Raw genomic sequence first — 26,093 nt, 5'->3', positions numbered from 1 at the left:
ATTATGTTTTGATATTAGAATGTTTTTACTATGGATCCTTCGTTTTTATACACAGTTAATATTTTACATTTAAAGTGGTTTTTTTCCCCCCCTCCACTGATGTAAGACATCTGAAAGCTTAGAAATATTAGGGAGACTTCATTAAACTTGTATCTGGATGAGGAGATACTATCAGAGTATGCACTCTTTGAGAAACCTGTTTTTTCTGTAGTTTTATTTCTTACTCTGAAGTGATAGTAGATTGCAAATGTGGTTTGTTTTTGTTTTTTTCCCAGAACCTGACTGTTTGTAATCCTATCTTGTTCCATATTCCTGGAATTGTTTATGTTTGCTTTCTGCCTAAAAGAAAGGGAAGGTTGCAAGCACTAAGGGGCAGGTTTGGCTCCTCTCCAGGAGCAGGTGGAGTCAGCAGCCAAAAACTACAACCGTGGCAGTAGACCAGAAATACCGTACGAGGCATGGACCTGGGAATGGTGATCCACCACAGCTGTGTCTTCTCAAAGATCAATTGTTTGCCTATTTTCGTTCAAAATTGTTGTGTTTGACTAGGGGATGGTCAAGTAATGAGAGATCTGCGATTTTAACTTTGAAAATGCCATTGAGTTCAACGGACTTCTCATGAAATGACTTCTTATTTTTGTGGTTTTAGACTGTTCAAGAGCAATTATTCTGAAGCTATTGGAAATGCCCGTATTCTTGAAAAGCAGAAAGTTAAACACCTGCTAACTGAAATTTGTTGCCAAAGATGAGGAAAAGATTTTTAAAGTGGCTTCCACAAAATTTATATAGAATTGTATGTAGCTGAACAGTTCACAGGATTAAAAAAAAAAAAAAAAAGGCCAAAATTAAAGTTGCAGAATTTCTGAGGTAACCCACCCCACTATCAGCCAGGATTTCCTTGTCTGGAAAGGACTCCAGAGTATTGTAATGGACACCCTGTCTTTTTCAGAAGCCATTTTTCAGCTCTTGATGACTTCTTAATTGGTCTGGCCGTTGTGTGTGACTTAAAACTGCTCTTCACAAACTGACTTGATGTGAACTTTATCAGTATATGCGCAATGCATTGTTTTAGGAATTTTCCTTTAATTACCCAGGGGAGAGGTGGGGCGGGGGGGGCATACAGAGGATCAAGTTCTTAAAATACAGCAATCTCTTTAGGAAGGCAAGATTCTTTTTTGTAACAAAAGTTTCTATTTTTCACTCAAAATCAGCAGAGATGTATTTTCTTGATATTTAGAAAGACCTTTTTATTTGTTATTGAGTGGATAATAAATGTGGAAAGATTGAGTGCCAAAGGGAAACTTCTGGAAAGCTGTAAATAATGAATGGTAAAATAGGAGCCTTTATCAGACTTCTAACAGCAACAAATATACATCTAGAATGAAAAGATGCTTTGCTAAGCATTTCGATGTAGTGCTCGTTAATGTCAGTTTATGTGGTTAAAATACATGCTTTTAAATTCCTTTTAATTATTCTTAGATTAATGAAATTAGTCTTTCATTGAACTTTATAGCACTGTGCTTTTTTTAGTAATTAGTTCTCAAAAAAATTTGTCAAAAGAATCGAAAAGTGAAGAATTTCCCTTCCAAAAATAAAAAGAAAATACCCAACAAAAAAATGTAATGGAATTTATTCAGGTGGGATGAGATCCAATTTACCTGTTCAGCACAGAAATATTCTTTCAGTGGAACAGGTGTGGTATGCTCACTGCGAATGGTTAGTGAATGTACTAGGTACCTTAGGTAGAAGCCTTTTTTGAGTCTTAACGTCATTCCAAATACAGGAGGTAAACGAAACTTTGCTCCAAGTGTATTCTAGCTATAATGTGTAGAAGTTGTTGCATTAACCTAAAAAATGGCAATGAGCAGAATTTGTGCATGTGAATATACCATTTGCTTAATACACGCATCTCGTGTAGCACATGAGACTGCTACGCAAAGAACATGGAGAAACTTCATGTTCCCGTCTGTTGGGTCATTCCCACATTACATGCCTGTCATCGTTATTTTAATCACAGACACATCGTCAGCATCAGAAGATGAGGGCTCGTTACGTCGGCAAGGGCGGATCACCTCCACTCCGTTCCAGAGCCATTCCAACGTAGAGCCCTGGCTTAACCGGGTTATTCAGGGCTCCTCCACCTCATCCTCTGCATCCTCCACCTCATCTCATCCAGGAGGGAAACCTGCTGCTGCTTCCAATACTGCTACTGCCACCGCTGCTGCCACTGTGCTTGCAGATCTCATGGCACACACCCAGCTAGGTCAGTAAAGAACTGCCTGTGTGGTTGGAATAAAATCAAATTTAAAATCCCAAAGCAGGGCTAAACACAAAAGTCTTTGCCAGAAGATATCTATAAATAGCCTTAAAATGTACAATCCACAGACCAGGTATGTATGACATATATGTATTTAACTTAAACCAAAGCAGTTGTTCATGAGATCTGAACATGCATTCTTCTTGGTAAAATGCCTGATTTATCAAGAAACGAAGGTTCAGTTTTACTGGATTCAAAAGCAGAATTTCAAAGGGATCATATTTTTGGTGCATGCTTTCCGATCTGCATGTATTTACCTGAGACAATATCAGGTTATGAATTTCAAAGGTGACTGAATCGGTAAACACCCAAAAGACTAGAAAAACATCCAGAATCTTTTGGAAAGTTATGAAATCAGAGGTACTGACAAAGCTAGATTTGAAGCTGAAATGTGATTATTTTTTTTTTCCTTTAATTAAAATTTAGGTCATGAATAGTCCTTTACTGAGAAACTAGAGTGAAAATGTAGAAGTACTGGTAAGCCAAAATGTAAATGTGAGTTTTGTCTCAATCTCTGTAGCGCTGAAGGTCCAGAACTTCAGGTTACTTCTTTTGTCCTAAAATGCAGAGCATTAGTCTTGGGCTTTTGGAAGATTTGGTAGGGAGGGAGAAAGGCAGTCTCTTCCACCACGGAAATTATTTTTACAACGTTTTGTACGCTGTAGTGAATATTGATAATGTATTTATGTGCGTGCAACAGGTCCATGCTAATGTTAAATGATGGGAAAGGACCTAGAGGAGAAAAAATAACTACCAAAGTAATTTAGAAAAACGAAATGAACAATGTTTGTATTGCATCTGTGGGCTACAGCATGAAGTTCTTGTGCTTCTAGTAATATGCAATAGGCATCACGTATATTGTTCCTGGACATTTCAGGTTTTGGCAGTTTTAGTGCTCTGCTTACCTGACTGTTTATCTGTGACTGTATGCCTACATACGCTATACAGACAGTTTTTTCTAATTCATTACAGAGAACAGGTTAGGTCAGATGAGGAAAACACATTGAAATGCTTTAGATTTAAACTGAGTATACAGGCTTCTGTGTGCTTGGAGGTGTCAATTAACACAATAATTTAAGGCACAAGTATATTTTGCAAATACCTGTTCATTTAGCTGGTCTAGCTGTTACCTTCAAATTTTGTTGAATGGGGATCTCTTTATTGTGGAAGCTAAGCATGGAGAGGAGGTCTGACCTCTAAGCTTTTACAAGGCAAAACTTTTTTCCCCAAGCCTGCTTAGTGCTGTTGCCTTAGAAAGCTTCTCCATGCTGAAATGTTGGGGTTTGGTTTGTGTCTTACAAAGTTATGGGCAGCAATTGGCTTTGTTCGTTTTTCTGCACTTCATCAGTACTTCATCTGTAAATGTAGTTAGAAAGATTTGCACATACCCACCTTGTTGCCTTTAAAGACATCTAAATTTTCATCTTCACATATCCAAGCTTATTTATAATAAGAAATTTGCAATTTTTTTTTTTAATTATTTTTTTTACTTAGTGGATGTAAGAAAGATGGAATATGTCTACGCCTTGCTTTAAGGCCATTCTGGATTTTACATTATGGATTTATAGGAATCATGTTTAACTCCTTAAAATTAACAAATAAACTTGGAAGGTTAGCCATAATTGTAAGTGTGATTGATGAAATTCTTAATATAGCTGTAAAAGATATGCAAAATGTAACATGGCATCCTGTTATGTCTAATATCTCAGGCCATATAAATACATATCAAATTTCACAACTAGTTTCTTAAGACCTATCCAGCAGGACTATTTAATCATCAAAATTGTATGCAAAATCAAGGCCTTTTTAATGGTTCAAAGTCCAGCATTTAAGTAGCTAAATGTTGCAGTGGAGTAGTTTGAAATTTCATTAATGGGAAATAAATATGCAATTATAGTATCTATCAGGAAGGAAACTCAGAGATCATTAAGAGCTGATCTACTACAAATATTTAGAAAGGTAACATTTCCAGTGCCTTTGACAAAAAATTAAATGTCCTTTTGCAGAAGAATAATATTCCTCATTTCTGAAATGCTTGCCATATTCCATCAATTTTCATTTCTAGCTTGGTAACATTCATGCATGTCCAATAACAATTCAGTTGTGACATTTTTCATGTTAAAATAATTAATCAGCAAGTTTGTCTACAGTCTTCCTTGGTCACAAGAATATGAAAACTTGCTCAGTTCTTACATTGTAAACTTCATTGGTTATTGATAAATACTGGTATACTTTCACAAAAGACCCCTTTGATTTGTCCTAGAGCATAAAAGAAGAGTTTGTTTATTTCTCAGTTAGTGTGCTGACATCAGCAATATAAAAGGCATCTTACATATTTTAAATACTATGCCTTACTAAAATACTCTGTATTTTGACTATGTACTGAATAACTGTTCACAATTTTGATATGTTGGAGAATTTAAATTTAGCAGATTGTTCCCTTGCAGCTCATCATCTCCAGCTTGCAATTTTAATTATGAGATCATACTAAATTCCCAAGCAATAGACTGGAGTGTTGGAAGTGCAAGGTTACAGTATTTAATAAAGTCAGATAGGAATATGCATTATTTTTAAGCTGTTTGTCTTTCACCTATAAAAGCAAGGACAACATCTACATGTTGTTTTGGGGGCTTTTTTTCTTTTATTGTAATATTTTCTTTAAAAGTAATAAGGCTAGCCATGTGTCTAGGTTTTATTCAAGGTCACTATTGCAACTGTGGAGTATTTCCCAACTTAGCTCTTGTCGAGTAACTGGGAAAGTAGATTATCATGATATTTGACCCACTATCTATTTATTGAAAGACTTAAAAGTACAACTCCTTTTCTTAAGGGGACGCAGGGTTATAAGAGTTGGTGTTTTGAATGCTGTGGCTCTGTAAGCAGTTTTACAGCAGTTGTGAGAGTGCGTTAGAAACAGTTTCAAAGGGTTTATTGAAGAGGAAATGCAAGAATGAAGTAGTGGCTTGTGGATCCTATTTCGTGTTCTGGCTGGGTTGGTGCACTCTTTTTTTGTTTTATTGTTCCAATACAATTTAATAAACTTCTTTTAAATGTCCATTTTGGTTGAGTGGTTTCCTAGAGGCAAAACAAGCATACACAGCTATCTCTAGGTCTAACCCAACTTCCTGCTAGCTAGGGGCTGTTCTAAAGTGTTTGCGTCTTCACCCTGAGATTCCTCCTTAGAGACTACTTTCTCTCCGATGCCTAGCTTTGCATTTTCTGTATCGTATCCCACATGTTCTTTCTTGGGCCACTGCTCCTTTTGCATTTATCTCTGTCTTCTAATCAATATTGGAAAGGTACTTCAGTCTAAATCCAATTAACCTTATTCCTGAAGTCACAAGTCTGTTCAGACTTTTTTTTGACTACTCATCGCTTCTCTTTCTCTGCTTTGACACAGTATCTCTAGACAATACAGACTAATTTTATGGATTATCATGGGCATATATTAATAAAATGCCTAAATAATTAATGAAGCTAATGTGATTTTTATCTGAGCATAAATCCTGAAAATTGAACTTGTTCCTTCTATATGCATGGAAAGAATTTTGCCTTCTCAAGGCAGAACTGGGAGGGAGAGTCAGTTCTCTGCTGTCTGTAAGATGAAATAGCTGTGGACAGCAGAGACGTCGTTCGTAATGACCCCTGCCATTTCTCTTCTATGGTGAGGGACCTCTGAGATGCTTGTAAGATAGGTGAATGCTGTAGCTTAGCACTTCCATATGTGGCTATTTTTTGTGCTTGTTTTCAGTTGGGAATGATTGTTAATGGTTTTTCTGTTTCTTTTCTGAGCATTCTCATTTCTTCTGTGATTTCTTTGAGCTGTTCCCAAGTACACAGCGCTTCCGTAAATGTTCCCAAATAGCTTCTTCCTTATGTTATTTTCTGAGCATCTAATTGCAGAGCTTTTGTATTTCAAATATCTGCCTCATGCAAGTGGGCGGAAGATTGCTTTTTCCCAGCAGGAATATGCCTTGTAAAACCTGCATCCATTCATCATTTCAGCTTCTGACCCATACAGTGAGTGCACCAAGTCTCACAGCGTGTGTCAGTCTCTCTTGTCCTCTCTCTTGATTGTCATATTTGTACCTATGTGTACATCACTTCGAGTGTATGTTTTGAGTCACCTTAATGTTTAGTGGTGACAACTTCATCTATAGGAATGCCATTTGGGGGCCTTCCACTGATGAAGCCACACGGCAGATACATCCCGAATTGTAGTTCTTGCTGGTGTATTCAAGGAGTAGAAGCTTTAGACATTGATAATCACTGCAGGGTCTGTAAGTTGAGAAGTATGGGCTTGTGGGCTAATACTGCAGTATGGGAACCAGGTACTTTTGACTCTGTGTCCTCTTCTGTGATTAATTTGTATGCTGCGTGAAGTCCGTGTTTTGGGACTTCGGTAAAGCTAAGGAAAAAAGCCCAACCAAAAAGCACCTCAAAAAGTATATAGAACACAGCGAGAGCATTTCAATTTACTCTGAATACATGTGCTTTCTGCACGCCCTATAAAGTGGTTATATGGATCAACTTTACACATAGTTGTCACCTTTTCTTGTTACTGGTTCTAACTTGGGCATTTGTCAGAGACATGAAGTGATACTTCGTCCTTCATGTACCTTACCCACATGAAAGGAATTTGTGGTCCTTGCTTAGTACCCAGCAAGGCAGGTCTCTGCAATACAAAAATTGGCATTGCAGTGATGACTGTGGAAAATATGGGAATGGATTTGATTTTTTCTTCTGGTGATCCCTCTAAAGCTGCTTAGAGCTGTACTGGTGGCTTGTATGTCAGCGCTGGAAATCTATGAACAGAGCTATGAGCGCTTGTTACCTTAGTGCTAATCACTTCCTCAGAATGGGTGGAGTAATATATGTTATTTCACAGCACTGCTTAGATCTCCCTGTGCTTTGAGTTCTTTCTGCAGGATTTGTGGCATGCTGAGGTCCTTCAAGGGGTATCGCTGCAGAGCTGCGTGACCCCAAGCAGTTCCTCCGGCACAGTGCAGCAGCGTGTTCTTAAGCTCTTTCCTGTTGCACTCCTATTCTTAATCATTAGGATTCTGAATATTTCAGGCCTCCAATTCTTGTTTTTCCTTGTTTGAACCCTTCTCCCAGATACTGCCATTTCCTAACCTGTGATTCCATTCAAAACCATTCCGTAATCTAGGTCACAATTTTGGGATGATGATATTCCCTAAGCGTTGTTCTGCAGCACAGAAACATGGTGCAGTTCCAAGCAAAGCAAGCTTTTGCCTCAAGGTTGTTACAAGGTGGTTCTCAAGCCCCTGTGAGTATGTGAGGATTTGAGAAATGCCCCGTTTTCCCTATGTAAATATGCATTATTAAAAATTTAAGTATTTATTGCTTGTAGCGCACACCATTAAAATGAAACAGCGTGTCGTGTCTGGCCACAAATGACCACCTCATGCCTCAGAAAACCCTGTGCTAAATTTATCTGTTGTGAGCAGTGTGTGTGTATAATGGTGACATCTACACCACAGGTTTTTTTGAGTGTTACAGGCATTCCAGCTGTTCTCATTGATAGATGCCCCAGTGAAGAGTATACTGTGTCCGTACCACAACATAAACAGGAAGCTTTTACCTACAGTATTGTTGCAAGACTGTTAAAAACAGGTGGTAAGGAAAGCTGCTAAAGGAAAACCACGACTGGTCTTACAGACTGCAGGTGACAGTTTTTTAAGTCAGCGGCTACTTTCCCTCTGAGGGAGTCTCTCATCTCCCCATGTCCGTCCTCAAGATGTGTTCAGACCTAAGTGTGCTATCTTTGCCACCTTAAATCTTAATCTGTGTTTCTCAGCAAAAGTCTTCCTCTTAATAGCCTACAGAACATAGATAAGTGCTTCGTGTTATCCTGGGGCAAAAGTTGCCTTCTTTCAAACCTTACGCTTTTGTCCCTTTCTCTTCCTATGGGACTTAGACTAGTCCTTCCAGTTTTGTGGTGAGACTTTGGGTGCCTGTATTTCTTCTGAGAGATGTGAGACAGGCTTTCTTTGTAGACTTGTGCTGTTTACTTGTAATGAACCTCCTTGCTTTTACCTTGAAGTGATGGAGTGACTCACCACTCTCTTTATTTGTTAGAATTTGTTTGGATCCCTTTGAAAGTTAGAATAGCTAGCTCCTCTCCACCCTGGAGAGACACAGCGGTTCCTTTCAGGGTTCTCTCTGTATCTTAGAAGATTTTGGTTCAGTTTGATTAGAGAAATCAGAGTTTTGTTAAAAACACATGAAAAAACAGCAAGAATGCTGTAAGAAGCAACTTTGGATGTATTGATTCTTAAGATGGCTGATGAGCTCCCCTGTCTGTCTTCTATTTCTACAGATAACCACTCTGCACCTCCAGATGTAACCACTGGCCTGGTGGAACATTTACATCATGAGCGTCCACAGGTAGCATCAGTACGAGGAGTTCCCAGAGGCTACAACAGCAGCATTTTGGAAACTGCAGATGGTGATTGTATTATAAACCTCCTACCTTTCAATCTATTGTCCCTTTTTCTGAATAAGCGAATGCATAACAGAGCTTGACGCCCATCGTGTGCATGTGCCTGTCCCCTCCAAAGCTTTGCGGTAGTATGGTGTACCTGTCAGTCTGCCACAGGAGAGGAAACTGTACTGCGTTTCCCGTGTTCTGCTGGTGGGAGCCCTGTCCCCATTTCTGTATATTTCTATAGTAAAAGGCAATGTAAGCCCTTGAGTCTCACATTTTAATTTTATATTGCCTCAGAGGTTTAAATTTCAATACATAAAAACAAACATACACATTTATATTTAATTTAAAATAAATATATCGCATATACAAATGAAAATCAGCATTCGACATGGTTTTGTGTTGTGATTTATTTTTTACTAGCCCTGTAAAATATTGAAAGATTCCCTTATTTTTTCCAAGCATTCTCAGGCTTTCAGAACTGAATAAATGTTAAGATTTATTATCTTAATACCTAGACTCTTGAAGAAAAGAACATTCTTCAGGTTTTTATTGGAATCTCATGAAGGAGTCAGCAGTTTGAAAAGCTAAATTAAAGTGTGAGAAGGTATAGCCTCCCTAGCCAGGTAGCTAGGGAACAGCATTGTTTTAAAACAAATAAATCCATGGTTGAAACTGTTACTGATTAAAGCTGTTTTTTTCCAAACAAGCTGCTCACCTTGAATGACTCTTCACCTGAAAGCTGCGCTGAGCTTCGAGTGATGTTGTCAGCAATGTGGCAGCATGTGTTTTAATGTATGTTTATTAATATATGGTAAGTAATAAATCTTTTCTGTTTGGCAGGTGTACCAGTGAATAGCAGAGTGTCCTCTAAAATCCAGCAGCTTCTAAATACCTTGAAAAGACCAAAGCGCCCACCTTTGAAAGAGTTTTTTGTTGATGATTTTGAAGAACTGCTAGAAGGTTAATTTTCTTTCAAATAAATTTTTCACTCTGTGTAAGCGGTTCACAAAGAACTGATACGTCTCAGCAAGTGTTTTCTTTTTCTCTTCACAATAGAAAACAAATCATGGTGGGGTTGTTTCATTGGAGAGAGAAAGGTCATATGCTATCACAAGTGAAACATAAGCTTCAACTCAACCCTTCTACTCGGTGTACTTGTTCTCTGCCCTCTTCCCTCACTTTGGAAACTCTTCTGGTTCAGCCCAGTTTGGACCAGTGTGATGAGCTAGTGAATACTAAAGACAGTGATTTATAGATATTTGGAGAAATTCTGTTCACATCTTTGTCAAGAACTTCATTGGTGCATCCAGAAATTGTCATGTTCGGTGATGGTCCCACCATCACTTTTTGCCTCGGAGATTCTAAACTCTGCCCTATGGTACTCAGCGAATTTACAGAGGCTACTCTTTGGAGTAAGTCAGGGCATAGCCTAAGTGTAACTGATGGTGCAGTGGACCTCTGGAAGCCTCTGACCAACCTCCTGTTCAAAGCAAGTCTGACTAGATCAGGCTGCTCAGGGCCGTGCCCGATCCAGTTCTGAACATCTCCAAACACGGAGATTCCACGGCCTCTCTGGCTCCTCGCATTCAGGTGCTTGTCTACAAGCACCCCCACATCCTGCTCTGAAAAGCTGCTTTGTAGCTGGTCAGTGCCCAAATACAGTTAGATGAAAAAAGTTACTTGCTAGTAACTGGAATTTATTATGATAATATTGTTTGCATGCATGTTAATATCCTCTTCTTGAAATCCAGAAACTTTCATTATTTTAGAGGTTCAGAGGAATTAAATGCCTTGAGTGCACTGTGCAATATGTCTTGTCTGTGCACTACATGAAAGGATAGTGCTTGTACATGCTCTGCTAAGAAACACTATTCTCTTCTCTGTATGCATATGTCCAGGTGGAAAGAAAAGCATCTCTAACAAATGTAGAAGTTGCTAGCAATGTGTAGCTGCCTTTAAAACCAGCTGCATCAGCTGATTTTGGAGAATGATTTTTTTGTTCTGTTCTCTTAGTCTGAAAGATTAAATGAAAATTTTGTTCTCTGTGACCTTTTTGAGCAGCTGCCCGTGCTATTTGTTTGATACTTTAAGATATGAAGTGATTGTGGTTCTAGTCTTCCACTGAGGATTTTTCAGGCAAACTTTCGTTGAGGTGCATGTATGTCATTGTGGAGAGCAGAGGGCATCACTTTGAACTGTTAATTTTAGTTATTGCACAGACTGAGCGTTAGCTAAATCCAATTATGACTTTGTTTTGCTAACTAAGATCAAGATACTTCACCTTCTTGAGCGGCTTGGGGCAGAATTTTAACAGCAGGCTACTCAGAGACAAATGACATACAAGCCCTGCAATGTTCCATAGTTGAGAGACATGATCTGGAAATCAAACAAAATATTCTGTGAGTGGTACAGTTTTAATTGTAGATAATCCATACCAGGAGCATTTAATCTGGCTTTTGTGTTTTGTTGGTTTTTTGTTTGTTTGTTGGTTGGTTTTTGTTTTTTTTTTTTAGTGTATTGTTACGGAAGTATGTACGGAAGTATTCTCAATAGTGTCATCACCTATTGAGAATTTGGTGCCGCAAAAATAAATGTCCAGTTGTCACTGAAGCCATTCTCTCTGATGATGCTTCTTGACTTGGTGTAGGCTTTCATTTAAATGGATGTGCAGAACAAACAGCAGAAAATATCTTTCCAAAGCAGAGAAAAAGAGTGAACTAGGGATTCAAACTATTCCTGTGGCCCGGTCCTTTGAATAATGTGGACTCGGAACTCCAAAGTGATGGTAATTATTTTTTGTGAAGCCAACAGATGATTAGCATAGCATCATCATAAGGCAGAGGATAAGTAATGATAGCTGTGAGGAAGAGGAAGGTGAGAACGGTTCGTAGAATAGTCTGTTAAGTGTAACTTGCACATTTTGTAAGGATTGACATTTGCCATTTTACTGTGCTCTGGTTTTAGTGCAACAGCCTGACCCAAATCAACCAAAGCCTGAAGGAAATCAAATGAATGTACTTAAAGGTGAACCCTTAGGCGTGGTAACCAACTGGCCACCTTCTCTGCTGGCTGCCCTGCAGCGCTGGGGAACTACCCAGCCGAAAGCCCCTTGTCTGACGGCATTGGACACGACGGGGAAAGCTATTTATACGCTTACCTACGGTAGGTATTGGTGATAACTGTAAGAATGAATTAGGCATTCCTTGTGGAGTGAACAATTTGCTTTACTTAAGAGGGACTGACTGTGCTCATGACAGATGCTTTGAGGTTGCTATTCGAATGCAAATTATGAATTCATTGTGTATGAAAAACAGTTTAAAGAAAGTTAATGAAGGGAAAATATATATAGTATTGATTCTTTACAAGTGGCTATTTGTAAATTTCAAACAGTTGTGGGGTTTTTGCTTAAAAGAACATTAAAAATAACCTGGTGTAAAATAGGAGGAAGAAACAGATGACTAATAATGCACTCTTCAGATTCCCAGAGTAGATACTAAATTTTAGCATGCTCTTGCATATTGTTATAGAGAAGACTTGTACTTCAGGAGCATATTAAGGATGTTATTGTGGGAATGAAACTTGCCTGTATCAATGAACTAGAAGTATTACAGTAAATGCATTTTTTCAGAAGGTAATTGTGTCCCCTAGGACAGTTAACTGCAGCATTTCATTGTATAGTATGTTAGAATCTTAAAATTCCTTGTTTGCATTCTTACAGATGAAGTATGCTTACAGGAAATGGAACTGAGCAGCTGCATTTAGTTTCATTACTTTGCAGCGGAGCTTTGAGAATTGTTTAGAATATCATGTTTAGTTTTACGTTTAAAAAAAAGAAAGGAAAAGAAAAACTAAAAAGAAGTCGGGCTCTAAATTGTACTTGGACTCTCTGCCAACTGTGTATGAAGAAACTATCGAGAACTGGCCATTTGATGTACTTGAGTCCTGTGTAACTTTTTTTTGTATAACTGGAAATTACACAGAAAAAACCCTGTTGAATTGAAGAAGTTTGAGACTGACAAACACAAAATAACTGATGGTTGCTATGTGGTCTGAAGGGATTGAGTGTGGGTGTCAGTCCATGATAAAGACCCTGTACTAGAAAGCTGAGTTCCAGATGCATGCTGTTTGCCACGGCATGCTTATTTGAGGGGGTTCTTGCTTTGATTTACCATTGACAGTGGAAGGGTTTTGCTGTTGCTCAATTTTTTTATAAACAGGTTTTTTTATCAAAGCTCTTTTTTTTTTTTTTGGAGGCTACAAATTAAAAATTGATTTTTATATTGTGTCAGAGAAGTAGTTAGGTTGTTGTATTTAGTAGCTTGGAATAATTTTTTGTTCTGAATTATTGAGAGCTGCGTAGATCACTACTGGGCACTGAACTGGTATTTCACAGAGCCAAACATGGTGGCATTTATTCCTATCCTTTGTTTCTTAAATTTCAGTTAATTTTTTGTCCAGTTGAGGATTTTTCTTTTTATCCCAAGCAGTTTGCTTTCTCTAAGAGCCCTTTGGAAGGAGTCTTGTGAAGTGCCTTTTGGAAATGCAGTTAGGTTGTATCAACCAGAATATGTGTGTGTGTGTACGCATGCACTGAAACATTGGAAGAACTCAGTAGGTTTGTGAGGTGGGATTGCTTTCACAACAGCAGTGTTCGCTTTTCCCCATTTACTTGCTCGTGCCTGTTGACGCTGTTCTAATACAACTCACTTGCCTAGTGCATGTATAAGGCACTGAGATTTACCAATTAAATGTTAACATTTTAGTCTCTGTTTTTTAATTTCCGTGTTATCTTTTTTCTTTAGGCAAGCTGTGGAGTCGAAGCTTGAAGTTAGCATATACCCTGCTAAACAAGCTAACCACTAAGAATGAACCACTGCTGAAGCCTGGAGACCGGGTAGGCTTCTGTTTGAAATGGTCTCTATGGATAAAATAGACAGTGAGGAACAGCTTTAGCTAAAGAAAGCCTTGTACTACTGTGGCTTGTAATAGTGTATTATCACAACATTTAGTATTTCTGTTCCTAGTTTAAATATGAACCTGAACATTGTTGTGAAGATTTTTTTCCACAAATTAAAAAGCAGCCCTCCCCCCAACAAATGACGACAAAAAACATTTCTTGTTATTTTAATGTATTTTTGTAGGTAGCTCTCGTATTTCCTAATAGTGATCCAGTTATGTTTATGGTGGCATTTTATGGATGTCTCCTGGCAGAACTTATTCCTGTCCCAATAGAAGTTCCACTAACAAGAAAGGTAGGCAAATACATTCAATGTTTTTATGGTTTCATGAATAAATAAAGTGGGTGGGTGTCTAAATCCTGTAGTCCTTATATGGGACTCCTCAGAGCCTGCACTTTTGAAAGCAGTATGGTGCATCAGCTGAACTATTCAGTGCGTGTTATATGCTTGGAAAGTGTTTAATATTTAGTTAGGGAAGGGGGGAAATAGTATGAAGCTAATAAGTTAACTATTTTAGGATATGTAACTGTAGAAGTTATTTTAATCCATTATTTTTGAAAAGACGTGTGAAAGTATTTCTCAAAATATAACACAGAAATGCTATCTTTTCAGCTCTCATGCTGAGTAATGAGAGCACAGGCAGGGAGAGACACCATAGTTACTGGAAATATCGGTGTAATCCCACACACATTGAGATTATTAAGGAAGAGCTGAAAAGCTACAGGCTCTGCTCTTCAGTGCCTCAGGACTCAGAAACAGCATCAAACCAGCTCTCTGTTTTACCAGAACTTACAAACATCCCTGATGGGTTCAAGGGGGATGCACAACCATTGCTTTTGATGCTACTTTGCTACCACTGCTTGCCAGATCTACTGCCAAATCTAACTTAGTTGGCACTAAGCAAAACTAAGCCTTTTGAGCGTGGGCTTCAGTCTTTCGTCTTCCATAAAAGGTCTTATGGGCTAGAAGTTTGGTTTTTCCTGAGGTATAAATTGGCTTAATATTTTCTAAACATGGAAAAGTTACAGTAAACTGTACAAAAGCTTCATTATTTGTAAGTTTGCTATAACATGGTTTCTCTGTAGGATGCGGGCAGCCAGCAGATTGGGTTTCTTTTGGGCAGCTGTGGAGTAACACTAGCTTTAACCACTGATGCCTGTCAAAAAGGCCTTCCTAAAGCTCAGACTGGCGAGGTGGTTACATTCAAAGGTATGTTTAAGCTACTCAAATTTCGTTATAGGATAAAGAGCAGGTATATCCATTGTTGCTATTAAACAACAATCTTTGAGTTTGCTTGCATGCTTCTAGCTTACATACAAAGAAGAACTGCCTTCATTGTCAAGACAGTACTTAGTGCTGCTTCTTGCTGCCAAGGGGGGTGATGCTGCAGCTTTTCCTTGCCTCCTGTTGTTACCCCTGAATACTGGGAAAGAAACTTGATTTTTGGAACTGTAATGACAATAACTTTTCTTTTTCTTTGAAGGCTGGCCTCGTCTCATTTGGTTTGTGATTGATGGGAAGCATCTGGCAAAACCAACTAAGGACTGGCATCCGCAAGTACGGGATGCCAGTGCTGAGATTGCTTATATTGAGGTGATCCAGTATAATATGCCTAACTTTCGGTTACTCTGTTGTAGTTTGTCACAGCATGTTTTCTTCCTTTAATCTCTTGATGCAATAAAAGAGATTACTATAATATTTTAACTGTGGAACAAGAATGTTTCCCTCAAGGTTGCCAGGCAAACTGTCATTTGAGTGGTTGTGCTGAGTCAGATTGAAGACTGGGGATAATTGGCATTTTGGGATCCCTGGGACAATTTGTTTAATTGGGCTAGAGAAACAGTCAGATTTCAAATGATATTAGTGTATTCTCTGAACATAAATGCATCTTTTATGGTAGCTTTTTAAATTTTTTTACAAAGTTCGCTTCATTTTTATAATAAAATATCCTTACTGTAGATTTTATTGTTAATATAATGCTTGTATAAACTTTCTCTTTTCAGTACAAAACGAGTAAAGAGGGCAGCACAGTGGGCATTACTATATCTCATGCTTCCATGCTGGCACACTGTCATGCATTGACTCAGGCATGTGGTTATTCAGAAGGTAAGTGTAGATAGGTACAACATTAAAATGATACTCATAGCTTTGAATATTTAGGCAATTTATGTTGCAAAATCATGTTTACTGTCTTAAAAGAGCTTGGTAGCTTTAATTGCAAAGGGAAAGACAAACTTCCTCATTCATGATCAATGTGATATGTGAAGGAAAGTAAGAAGCCACTTGTGAAATCATAATCAATGTGTATTAAAATTTTTGTAACCTAAGGTCCTTATCAATTTTATTCAAGGGTTTGGATTTTTCAATCCTCATAAATTTGTTAGTTGGTGGTAAGAGCTATACTGATTTTCCATCCTGTTGAAAACAGCTTTGCTACCAATCTGTTTTGCCCTCCCTAATGCCTTTTGAATGCACTGGCCACTCTATGAAGTCATATGAAGAGTTATGAGGAGTTAGAGGAGCCCTCCCAGCAGAAATTGAGGGAGCTTGCTTACGCTGATTCTAGAGACCATTTGGGTAGCTTGGATCTCTTTGAAGAGCTTTGGATGCTGCCAGTTCCAGCTGTTGCTGCTGTAACAGTGCAGACTGGTGTGCCATGCAGACAGGCGGGTGTCAGTTGTGCAGCTTCTTATCTCTCAGGAGAAAGAGCTGCGGTTATTGACCAAAGGGAATGCCTTTTGAAGTCTTGACTTGAAACCCAGTAATGAACAGGTGAGATGTAATATGCATCACAGTCCTTATAAGTCTTCTACTTTGTGATTCCTAGGAGTATGACACTTGACACCTGAAAGAGAGGCCTTGATCAAGAAAGTTTGAGAGTTACCATATTAAAAAACACCCTGACTTGCTTGGCTTTGCTGCCCTTGCACCTTTGATGACCCTGCCTGCCTAGATCACAAAGTTAAAAGTCCTAGTGCAAGTCATCTCGCCCAATTACTTGAACTGGGTCTGTGATTCTAGATAGCACATTTGAGGGCATGAGCAGATTGCTAAGAGTTGCTAACTGTCCTCTCTTGCACATTTTTTTTTTTTTCCTTCCTCCTTTGGGCAACTGTTTTATGCCTGTAGTGCTCCAAAGTCCACACAAGTAGTATGATAGGGTAAAAAGTGTTTTCACAGTCAGATATCTGTACTCTTTGTACTTATTGTCAAATAGGACCCTTTCCCATTTTCATTTCGGGACATCCCATCACAGCTGCCAACTACAAGAACTGTGCTGGGAGAGGGGAGGGTGCACCCACGTTGTAGGTAAAGGATTGTACAGTGGTTCCTGAATCTTGAAAGGGTGATGACAACCAATTACAGATCAAAGGGGTCTACACATCTTAATTTTCGGACAATGTGGAGTAGTGTTGCTAGCCATTAACATTCAAATCTTCGCAGAGGGTACTGAATTCTCTTGTATGTTCATTTTTCAAACTTCTATCACCACGTGCTAGAGATGCTGTCACGAGATTTGTGTTCTGTATAGACCATACTCGGTATAAAGCTTTGCTTTCTGTTTTGTTTATAGCTTCTTGCAGCTTCACAATTTTGGCCACAGTAGTTCCTATTTTCAGAAAGGAAGGGGTATTCCTCTTAGTTAATCATGTCCTCCAAAAGAATATCTCCATAGGGATTGGAATAAAATGAGAGATCTACTTGTTTTCAGTCATTCTCTCAATGAATAGCCAAGAACTGCACCTGGTTTTGATCATGTGCATAGAGTTCATCTGTGCTACCATTAACCAAAACCTCTTCCCTTTGAAATCTGTTTGCTGGAAGAATCTCATGGTTTGACTAGCTTTTATCCCATAATGGGGTAGTATGTGCTAATGTATCTTGGGACACGGAGAATCACAGAATGGTTGAGATTGGAAGGGACCTCTGGAGGTCATCTGGTCCAACCCCTCAGCTCAAGCTGAGCGCCATGTAGAGCCAGTTACCCAGGACCATGTCCAGATGGCTTTTGAATATCTCCAAGGATGGAAATTCCACAACCTCTCTGGACAACTTGTGCCAGTGTGCAGTAATCCCCACATGAAGGTTTTCCAGATGCTCTAGTCCCCAGTCATCCTTGTGGCCCTTTGCTGGACTCACTTCAGTAGCTCCATCTCTCTCTTGTACCGGGGAGCCCAGAAATGGACATACTACTCCAGCTACGGCTTAACCAGCGCTGAGCAGAGGGGAAGGATCACCTCCCTTGACCTGCTAGCCACACTCCTCCTAATGCAGCCCAGTACACCATCAGCCCTCTTTGCTGCAAGGGCACACTGCTGGCTCATGTTCAACTTGGTGGGCACCATGAACTCCAGGGCCCTTTCTGCAAAGCTGCTCTCCAGACAGTTGGCTCCCAGTATGTCCTGGTGCATGGGGTTATCCCTCCCCAGGGGGCAGGACTTTGCATTTCTCCTTGTTGAAGGTTCCTGTCAGAACATCCCCGTGGTCAGACCACCACAAGGTTCCTGTCAGACCATCCCCTCAGCCTGTCGAGGTCCCTCTGGATGGCAGCACGAGCCGCTGCTGTATCAGCCATTTCTCCCAGCCTTGCGTCATCTGCAAAGTTGCTGAGGATACACGCTGCCCCATCAGCCAGGTTGTTAATGAAGATGCTGAAGAGAACTGGAGCCAGTAGTGAGACCTGGGCTACACAGCTAGTTACCGGCCTCCAACTAGACTTTGTGCCACCAGTCACCACCCTCTGGGCCTGGTCCTTCAGTTAGTTTTTCCTGTCTGCTCATCCAGCCCATACTTCCATCAGCTTCTCTGTGAGGATCACACAGAGTCTGTCATAAGATGCTGTGAAACTGCTGGCTGCTTTCTCCAGCAAATCCAGTTCTATGCAGTTCAGTTTTCCTGAAGGTTGAAAAGAATTGAGGGTATGGAAAATTTGCATTTCCTTATATACAGGCTCATGTCTGGGACTACACACCTGTCTCAGAGCAACTGGAGTGCTCAGTCACCCAGAGAATGAATGGATATGTGGCTGACTTTCCGAAGTATTTTATTTATTGGGGAAATAGCTGTGTACATTCTGAAAACTTCAAAAGGATAATAAATACCCTGAGGAACAACTTGTTGCGCATGCAGCCATCCTGCATGAGTGATAAGCAAGTTTCACCTGATCAATATAAGATATCCCCCTAAAATCAGGTTAAACCTTTGATTTAAAATCTTTGATTCTATTTTTTTAAATCACGTAAGGTGTTCAGATTTCTTAGTGAAAACACTGAAGAAAATTTAGTACAGCTGTGGTAATATTTCTCACTAAATTTAATTCTTTCAAATATAGCTGACCTTTTTCAGTTCAGTTGAAAAAGTTTGCATCAAAACTAAATTTTCGGTCTGCATAGTTCATTGGCAAATGTAACAAACACATGGAAGTGGTATTATAATAAAAACAGGGTCTTAAATACCTTGTAATAATCTAGTCTGTAATCATAATTTAAAGATGATTGTTTTAAGTAAAATAAGACGCTTTCAGCTTAAGCAGCCTGTTTGTTATAGACAAGAAGGGATGGCAACATAGCTTTGATTTCTTAGTGGTGTTGGAAGTTTCATAGTTGCTTTAACAAATATTTTGAGTTCTTAAATATTCTGCTAAATATGCTTCTTAAGTCTGATAGTTTTACCTTTGCTTTCAGCTGAAACACTAACAAATGTCTTGGATTTCAAAAGAGATGCTGGCCTTTGGCATGGAGTATTAACAGTGAGTATTTGAATGAATGAAAAAAACTGCAGCAAGTTGCTTCTCTCAGGGGTAGAGTATTGGTATCAGAATGAGGTCAAACTCTCAAACTATTTATATTTCAGTATTTGTATTTTTCAGAATAAAGTGTTACTTTTTCAGTAACAGACTGCACAGGTATAGCTTATGTTTTTACTGACTATACACATAGTTTTCAGTAACAGTTAAATGTAAGAGTTATGCTGTAGCTGTGATGATTTTTTTTAAGTATTGCTACACGCTGTGTATTCTTTGAGCCACTTGAAAGTTTATTTTTTAATATTTTTCTCAGAGTGTTATGAACAGGATGCATGTCATCAGTATTCCCTATGCATTAATGAAGGTTAATCCACTTTCCTGGATACAGAAAGTCTGCTTATACAAAGGTAACCTTAAAGTATTTTTACTTAACACATCTCTTTCTGGATGATTTAAAAAAAAAAAAAACAAAAAACTGTATAAAATGTCTGCTCTAGCTGAGGCCACTGCTGTTTTATCCAGCTGACTTTCTTTGCCACAGCTTTGGCAATTGGGTACTCCATTTCAGTATTATATATACTGGTATATTCATTGATGAGTGACATTGACGGCTTCTTCTGATAGACCTTTAAAGAAACTGTGTTTCTCATCTCAGTATTTGAATTTATAATAAACATTTAAATTCTGTAATCAAGTCCATCTGGAGACATTGAGTACACATGTGTCATAGTAGTTAAATATTTGGCATTTGTATTTGTTTTCTATGTTTGTAATTTGTTTCATAAATTTATGTAAATACACAAAAATACTTATATAATTTCATAATTGGTCTTTATTTTGTTCTGCACACACACCATAATTATTTTTTTATTTTCAGCCCGTGTAGCAGTAGTAAAATCACGTGATATGCACTGGTCACTTTTGGCTCAGAGGGATCAGAGAGATGTCAGTCTGAGCTCTTTACGAATGTTAATAGTGGCAGATGGAGCTAATCCATGTGAGTATGGATGCATTTTCCGAGTGTCAGTCCAAGGTGAACTAAAGCGCACTGTAAATCACAGAACTCTGGGTCTGCACTGTAGGAGCTCAGCAGCACTGGCTGTAGTTCATCTTCAGCAAAACAGAGACAGCAGCAGTATTTCTTTGCCAAGGACACTGGAGCGAAACTTTCATAGAAAATGTTCTGAAGGATCTATTCTTTATATAAAGAATAGTTGGCAATGTAATTTGAAAGAGGCTTTTAAAATTTCAAGTAAATCATAATGCCAGTTTGGAAGTAGTTGCTCGTGTATTGCATGTAGACATAAAATCTTTGAGTTGCAGTGTGTCTGATTCTGTACGTGCCCCTAGGGCTTGTCTCAGTCATGTGCAAGGACATAAAAATGGGAGCAGTCACAGCCTTAATTCGAACCCATGACAACTATTAACTAGAGTATGTGGTAGGTTCTTGCCTTTTTCTGTCAATCATATGGTGGTGGTTTACAGTAATTTGAGAAAGCAGCTGGGAGGGTTTTTGCAACAGGCCAGAATATACCTTAGTTGCTTAATTTTGCCATTCTCATACCCCAGAAAATCAATAGTATTTCAGATTCCTTGGAGTTGCATCATGAGAGGTCAGCAAGTCGTGATGGTGGAAGACGAAAGCTTGAAATGGTCTTGCTAAGATTCTATTTGTTGTGAGCACTGTTTCAGAGCTGATGCGTAGAAACTTAGGCAGTTCATTCTATAGTAAAATACTATTTGTATGCTAGTGATGCCACTGCTTTTTCATTGCAGTTTGCACTTCTTAGCTATATTTAGCTGGGTAAATTCATTTTTTTAACTTCATCTTTTAATCAGTGCTGTACTCTTACATGAATTGACATGAAATTATACCTAGGATGTAGTATAATCAGTGACGTTTGCTGGTTTGCGTTATGTGCTGCAATTCCACAACTGTAAAATACAAAGCTGGAGGTGATGAGGTATCCTCTTGCATTTTGGGCTGAGTGCTAAAGGACAGGTAGAGTTCTGAACTGAAGATGTGTCAGAAGCATTTGAAGTTAATTTCTAAATGCTTTGGTTCTGTGACCTCTATAAGAAACACTCATATAGGAGCTATATAGGAAGCCAACAGATGCAGTTACCCTTAGTGACAAAATGTTCTGATCACTGAAGGACTTTCCATTATGTGAAGTGTTACAGAATCCTGCCAGAGAAAGAGAGTATGCAGTTGTGAACTTCATTCAGTGAATTAGTTGTTAAACACTGGGAGTTTTTTTTCTCCAAATCTAACATCTAATAATAGGCTGGAATGTCTTTTAAGCAATTTGAAAGTATATTGGTTTTGTGCATGGGTGCAGCCATATTTGTATAGCTGAGCTGAGAGTAGACACAGACTTTGAAATCCTGCAGCTCAAGCTTTCCTGCCCATGGCAAAATGTTTCCAATTGTGTGATTGTTCTTTTTAGGGTCAATATCTTCCTGTGATGCGTTCCTGAATGTATTTCAATCCAGAGGTTTGAGACCAGAAGTAATCTGTCCCTGTGCTAGTTCTTCAGAGGCACTAACTGTTGCTATTCGCAGGTAATTCTCTTTTCTGAGAAGTGAACTGAAGCATTTTGTGGGTATTGAAATGTATCTGGTGTTAAAATGGTAGTCAGAAAAGACAGTTACCCACATAAAGATGCCCAAAGACCTAGACAGAGGAAGTCTGAGGCTCGCAGGTATCTCCTTCACTGAAGGATGGGTGATTATTGTTTGTTTTCTTTTAAAAGTTTAATATTTTCTAAAAGTAGTCAGCCATAAGGCATTGGGGTTTTGGGGGTTTTTTTGGTTTGGTTTTTTTGTTTTTTTACTGCTTGGGAAAGCGAGGTCTCATCCTCACTGAGGTTGCTGGAGGACCTTTATAAAATGCCCGAAAAATCAAGACTGTTACTTATTTGGGAGGACGAAGATGCTGAATATTCAAGTAATTGCTTATATACAACGTCTTGTAAACAGGGGGCTAAAGAAAGAAAAAAATATTTGTAACTGGCCTGAAAAATACCATTGAATTTCTGGAGATGGCAAGGGATGCTCTGAAAAACAGGAAATACTTTGATTATGAATAGACATGGATGGAATATGCTGGAATTTTTTGCCAGTGGTTTTGATCAAAATTTGCTTTTTTGGAAAATCAGTTTCAAGAAAACTTGAAACAAAAAAGTTTGAGATTTTGGCGAGTACTTTCTCTGGTGGGAGAACTGACATTTCCCAACTTAAAAAAAAATTGTACTTAAAGAACATCTGTTTACAACAGCACCTGGAATCTTTTCTTCTGTTCCATCCTGAAAGTTGAACAGTTACACAAAATGGAGTTGTTGGTCCTCAATTAATTCTGCTCAGAGTAAGAAGTGTCAAGCCCTCTAAAAGTTTCCTAATTTTTCCTGGTGTTTAGAAAACTAAGCTTTTGAATGCCGATTCTTGACACTTCTTTGCCTGTAATAGGACTAAATCCTCTCTGTAACATTTTAGAGTGGGACAAAGTGATGTGATGTTTTGTTCTAGCTCGTTTTTCATCTAGTTAAAATATATTACCAGTCTTGAACTCTTGTTTGTTTAAAATGAGAAACCATTATTTCTCTTAACGTTAACAAGCCTGAGAGACTTGCACAATGTTTTTGATGACCATATTGCCATTGGTCTGTTGATTCATATCTGATTTGACTTTCTGTTTTTCAGACCTCCAGAACTGGGTGGGCCTCCTCCAGGAAAAGCAGTGTTATCTATGAATTGTCTGAGTTTCAGCGTGATAAGAGTGGACACAGAAGAGAAGTTGTCAGTGTTAACTGTACAGGATGTTGGTCAGATTATGCCTGGAGGTAGGAAAGCATTTCATGTAGGTTTAAACATACTCCACTTAAGTTGCCTTTACTACTATACTTGTGCTGATGAAATAAATAAAAATGTCAAGTGATAAATAACTTCAAGGTAGCATGACTTACATTTTGATGCATTACCTAAACACATGATGATCAAGTACTGTCTCAACTAGGTTATTCAATGTTGTCAGTAGAGAGTAATCGATGATAAATTTGAATGACCATAGGTTTTGGTATGGGCAGGTGCTTTTGGCTGGCAGCTGCTTTTGGCTGCTAACATTGTTCACTTGTTAGCATTAGTACTGACTGACATACAGCTATGTAATAAGAAATGTAGCAGAACAAAACAAAACATAAAGCGTAGTAAGAAATACTTTCTTTCATCCAGGAGTGATAGTCCACGTGTTGGAATAGAATAGAATGGAATCTTCCAGTTGGAAGGGACATACAACAATCATGTAGCCCAACAGCCTGACTTCTTCAGGGCTGACCAAAAGTTAAAGCATGTAATTAAGGACATTGTACAAATGCCCCTTAAACACTGACAGGCACAGGGCATCGACTACCTCTCCAGGAAGCCTGTTCCAGGGTTTGACCACCCTCTCAGTAAAGAAATGCTTCCTGATGTCCAGTCTAAACCTCTCCTGGCGCAGCTTTGAACCATTCCCATGCATTGTGTCCCTGGATCCTAGGGAGAAGAGCTCAGCACCTCCCTCTCTACTTCCCCTCCTCAGGAAGCTGTAGAGAGCCATAAGGTCACCCCTCAGACTCCTTTTCTCCAAACTAGACAAACCCAAAGTCCTTAGCCACTCTTCACAGGACATGCCTTCCAGCCCTGTCACAAGCTTTCTTGCCCTCCTCTGGATGCATTCACATATCTGGGATCACAGAGACATGGTGGGATATAGCCTCTTTAGGAAGGACAGGAGAGAACAGGTTTTTTTATGTGAGGGAACAGTCGGAATGCACGGAGCTCACCTGTGGATGGATGAGGAGCCAACTGAGAGCTTATAGGTAAGGATTAAAGACCAGACCAATGGGTGACATTGTGGTGGGTGTCTGCTATAGACTGCCTGACCAGGAAGAACAAGTGCATGAGGCTTTCTGCAGACGGATAGAAGCAGCCTCCCATTTGTAGGCCCTGGTCCTCATGGGGGACTTCAGCCACCTCAGTGTGTACTGGAGGGACAAGGTGACAGGGCATAAGCAATCCAGGAGGTTCCTGGAGAGAGCATCATTGACAAATTCCTGACCCAAGCAGTAGAGGACCCAATGAGGAGAGGGTCTTTGCTGGACCTCATACTCACAAATGAGGAGGCACTCATTGGTGATGTGAAGGTTGAAGGCTACAGTGACCGTGAGATACTAGAGTTCAAGATCCTGAGAGGACAGAGCAGGGCAAAAGCAAGATCACAACACTGCATTTCAGGAGAGCAGACTTCATCCTCTTCAGGGATCTGCTTGGTAGAGTCCTGTGGGGTAAGGCCCTGGAGGGGAGAGGGGCCCAAGAAAGCTGGTTAATATTCAAGGATCACCTCCTCCAAGATCAAGAGCAGTCCGTCCCAAAGAGCTGGAAGTTGGGAAAAAATTCTAGGAGTCCTGCATGGATGAACAAGAAGCTCATTGGCAGAAATCATACATAATAAGGAACTATACAGAAGGTGGAAGCAGGGGCAAATAACCTGAAAGGAATACAGAGGTACTGTCTGAGCATGCAGAGATGGGGTAAGGAAAGCCAAAGCCCAGCTGGAATTGAATTAGGGGAGGGATGTTAAAGGCAACAAGAAGAGCTTCTGTAAATACATAGGTGACAAAAGGAAGACCAGGGAAAATGTGGGCCTGCTGCTGAATGAGGCAGGGGACCCAGTGACACAGGACGTGGAAAAGGCTGAGATACTGAATGCCTTCTTCACCTCAGTCTTTACCATACAGACTGGCTTTCAGAAATTCCAGGCACTGGAGACCTGGGGGGAAGTCTGGAGCAAGGAAGACATTACCCTTGGTAGAAGAGATGAAGTTAAGGAATACTTAGGCAAACTGCATGTGCACAAGTCCATGGGCCCTGATGGGATTCACACATGAATGCTGAGGGAGCTGTTTGATGTCATTGAGGCCACCGTCAACAATCTTTCAATGACCATGGCGACTGGGAGAAGTGCCTGAGGACTCAAGAAAAGCAAATGTCACTCCTGTCTTCAAGAAGGGCAAGAAGGAGAACCCAGGGAACTACAGGCTGATCAGCCTCACCTCAAACCCTGCAAAGGTGATGGAACAACCAATTCTGGAAACCATTTTCTCAGGTACGTGGAGAACAAGAAAGTCATCAGGAGTAGTCAGCACAGATTCACCAAGGAGAAGTCATGCTTGACCAACCTGATTGCCTTCTACAATGAAGTGACTGGCTTGGTAGATGAGGGGAGAGCAGTGGATATTGTCTGCCTTGACTTTGGTTGGGTTTTGGACACTGTCTCCGTTAGATCCTTACAGAGAAGCTGATGGAAGTATGGGCTGGATGAGCAGACAGGAAAAACTAACTGAAGGACCAGGCCCAGAGGGTGGTGACTGGTGGCACAAAGTCTAGTTGGAGGCCGGTAACTAGCTGTGTAGCCCAGGTCTCACTACTGGCTCCAGTTCTCTTCAGCATCTTCATTAACAACCTGGCTGATGGGGCAGAGTGTATCCTCAGCAACTTTGCAGATGACGCAAGGCTGGGAGAAATGGCTGATACAGCAGCGGCTTGTGCTGCCATCCAGAGGGACCTCGACAGGCTGAGGGG

At 39.6% G+C, this 26,093-nt stretch overlaps 1 protein-coding gene across 2 annotated transcripts in view; it reads left to right on the top strand.

Annotated features, from left to right (window-relative positions):
• The window catches only part of DIP2A (disco interacting protein 2 homolog A), a 131,586-nt gene that overhangs the window by 69,940 nt on the left and 35,553 nt on the right, over nucleotides 1-26,093 (top strand). For both annotated transcript variants that reach the window (XM_075511282.1, XM_075511281.1), the window contains exons 5-18: nucleotides 2,018-2,263; nucleotides 8,661-8,789; nucleotides 9,612-9,731; nucleotides 11,736-11,933; nucleotides 13,574-13,665; nucleotides 13,913-14,023; nucleotides 14,815-14,938; nucleotides 15,213-15,322; nucleotides 15,733-15,835; nucleotides 19,414-19,478; nucleotides 19,789-19,882; nucleotides 20,353-20,472; nucleotides 21,926-22,040; nucleotides 23,178-23,317. In XM_075511282.1, the coding sequence (XP_075367397.1) occupies nucleotides 2,018-2,263; nucleotides 8,661-8,789; nucleotides 9,612-9,731; nucleotides 11,736-11,933; nucleotides 13,574-13,665; nucleotides 13,913-14,023; nucleotides 14,815-14,938; nucleotides 15,213-15,322; nucleotides 15,733-15,835; nucleotides 19,414-19,478; nucleotides 19,789-19,882; nucleotides 20,353-20,472; nucleotides 21,926-22,040; nucleotides 23,178-23,317 (1,767 nt within the window). The remainder of the gene's footprint in view (nucleotides 1-2,017; nucleotides 2,264-8,660; nucleotides 8,790-9,611; nucleotides 9,732-11,735; nucleotides 11,934-13,573; nucleotides 13,666-13,912; nucleotides 14,024-14,814; nucleotides 14,939-15,212; nucleotides 15,323-15,732; nucleotides 15,836-19,413; nucleotides 19,479-19,788; nucleotides 19,883-20,352; nucleotides 20,473-21,925; nucleotides 22,041-23,177; nucleotides 23,318-26,093) is intronic.

This window comes from Mycteria americana, chromosome 9, assembly GCF_035582795.1.
Source record: "Mycteria americana isolate JAX WOST 10 ecotype Jacksonville Zoo and Gardens chromosome 9, USCA_MyAme_1.0, whole genome shotgun sequence".
Lineage (NCBI taxonomy): Eukaryota > Metazoa > Chordata > Aves > Ciconiiformes > Ciconiidae > Mycteria > Mycteria americana.
Note: the sequence above shows the minus strand (reverse complement) of the source record. Positions and strands in the feature narration are given on the sequence as shown.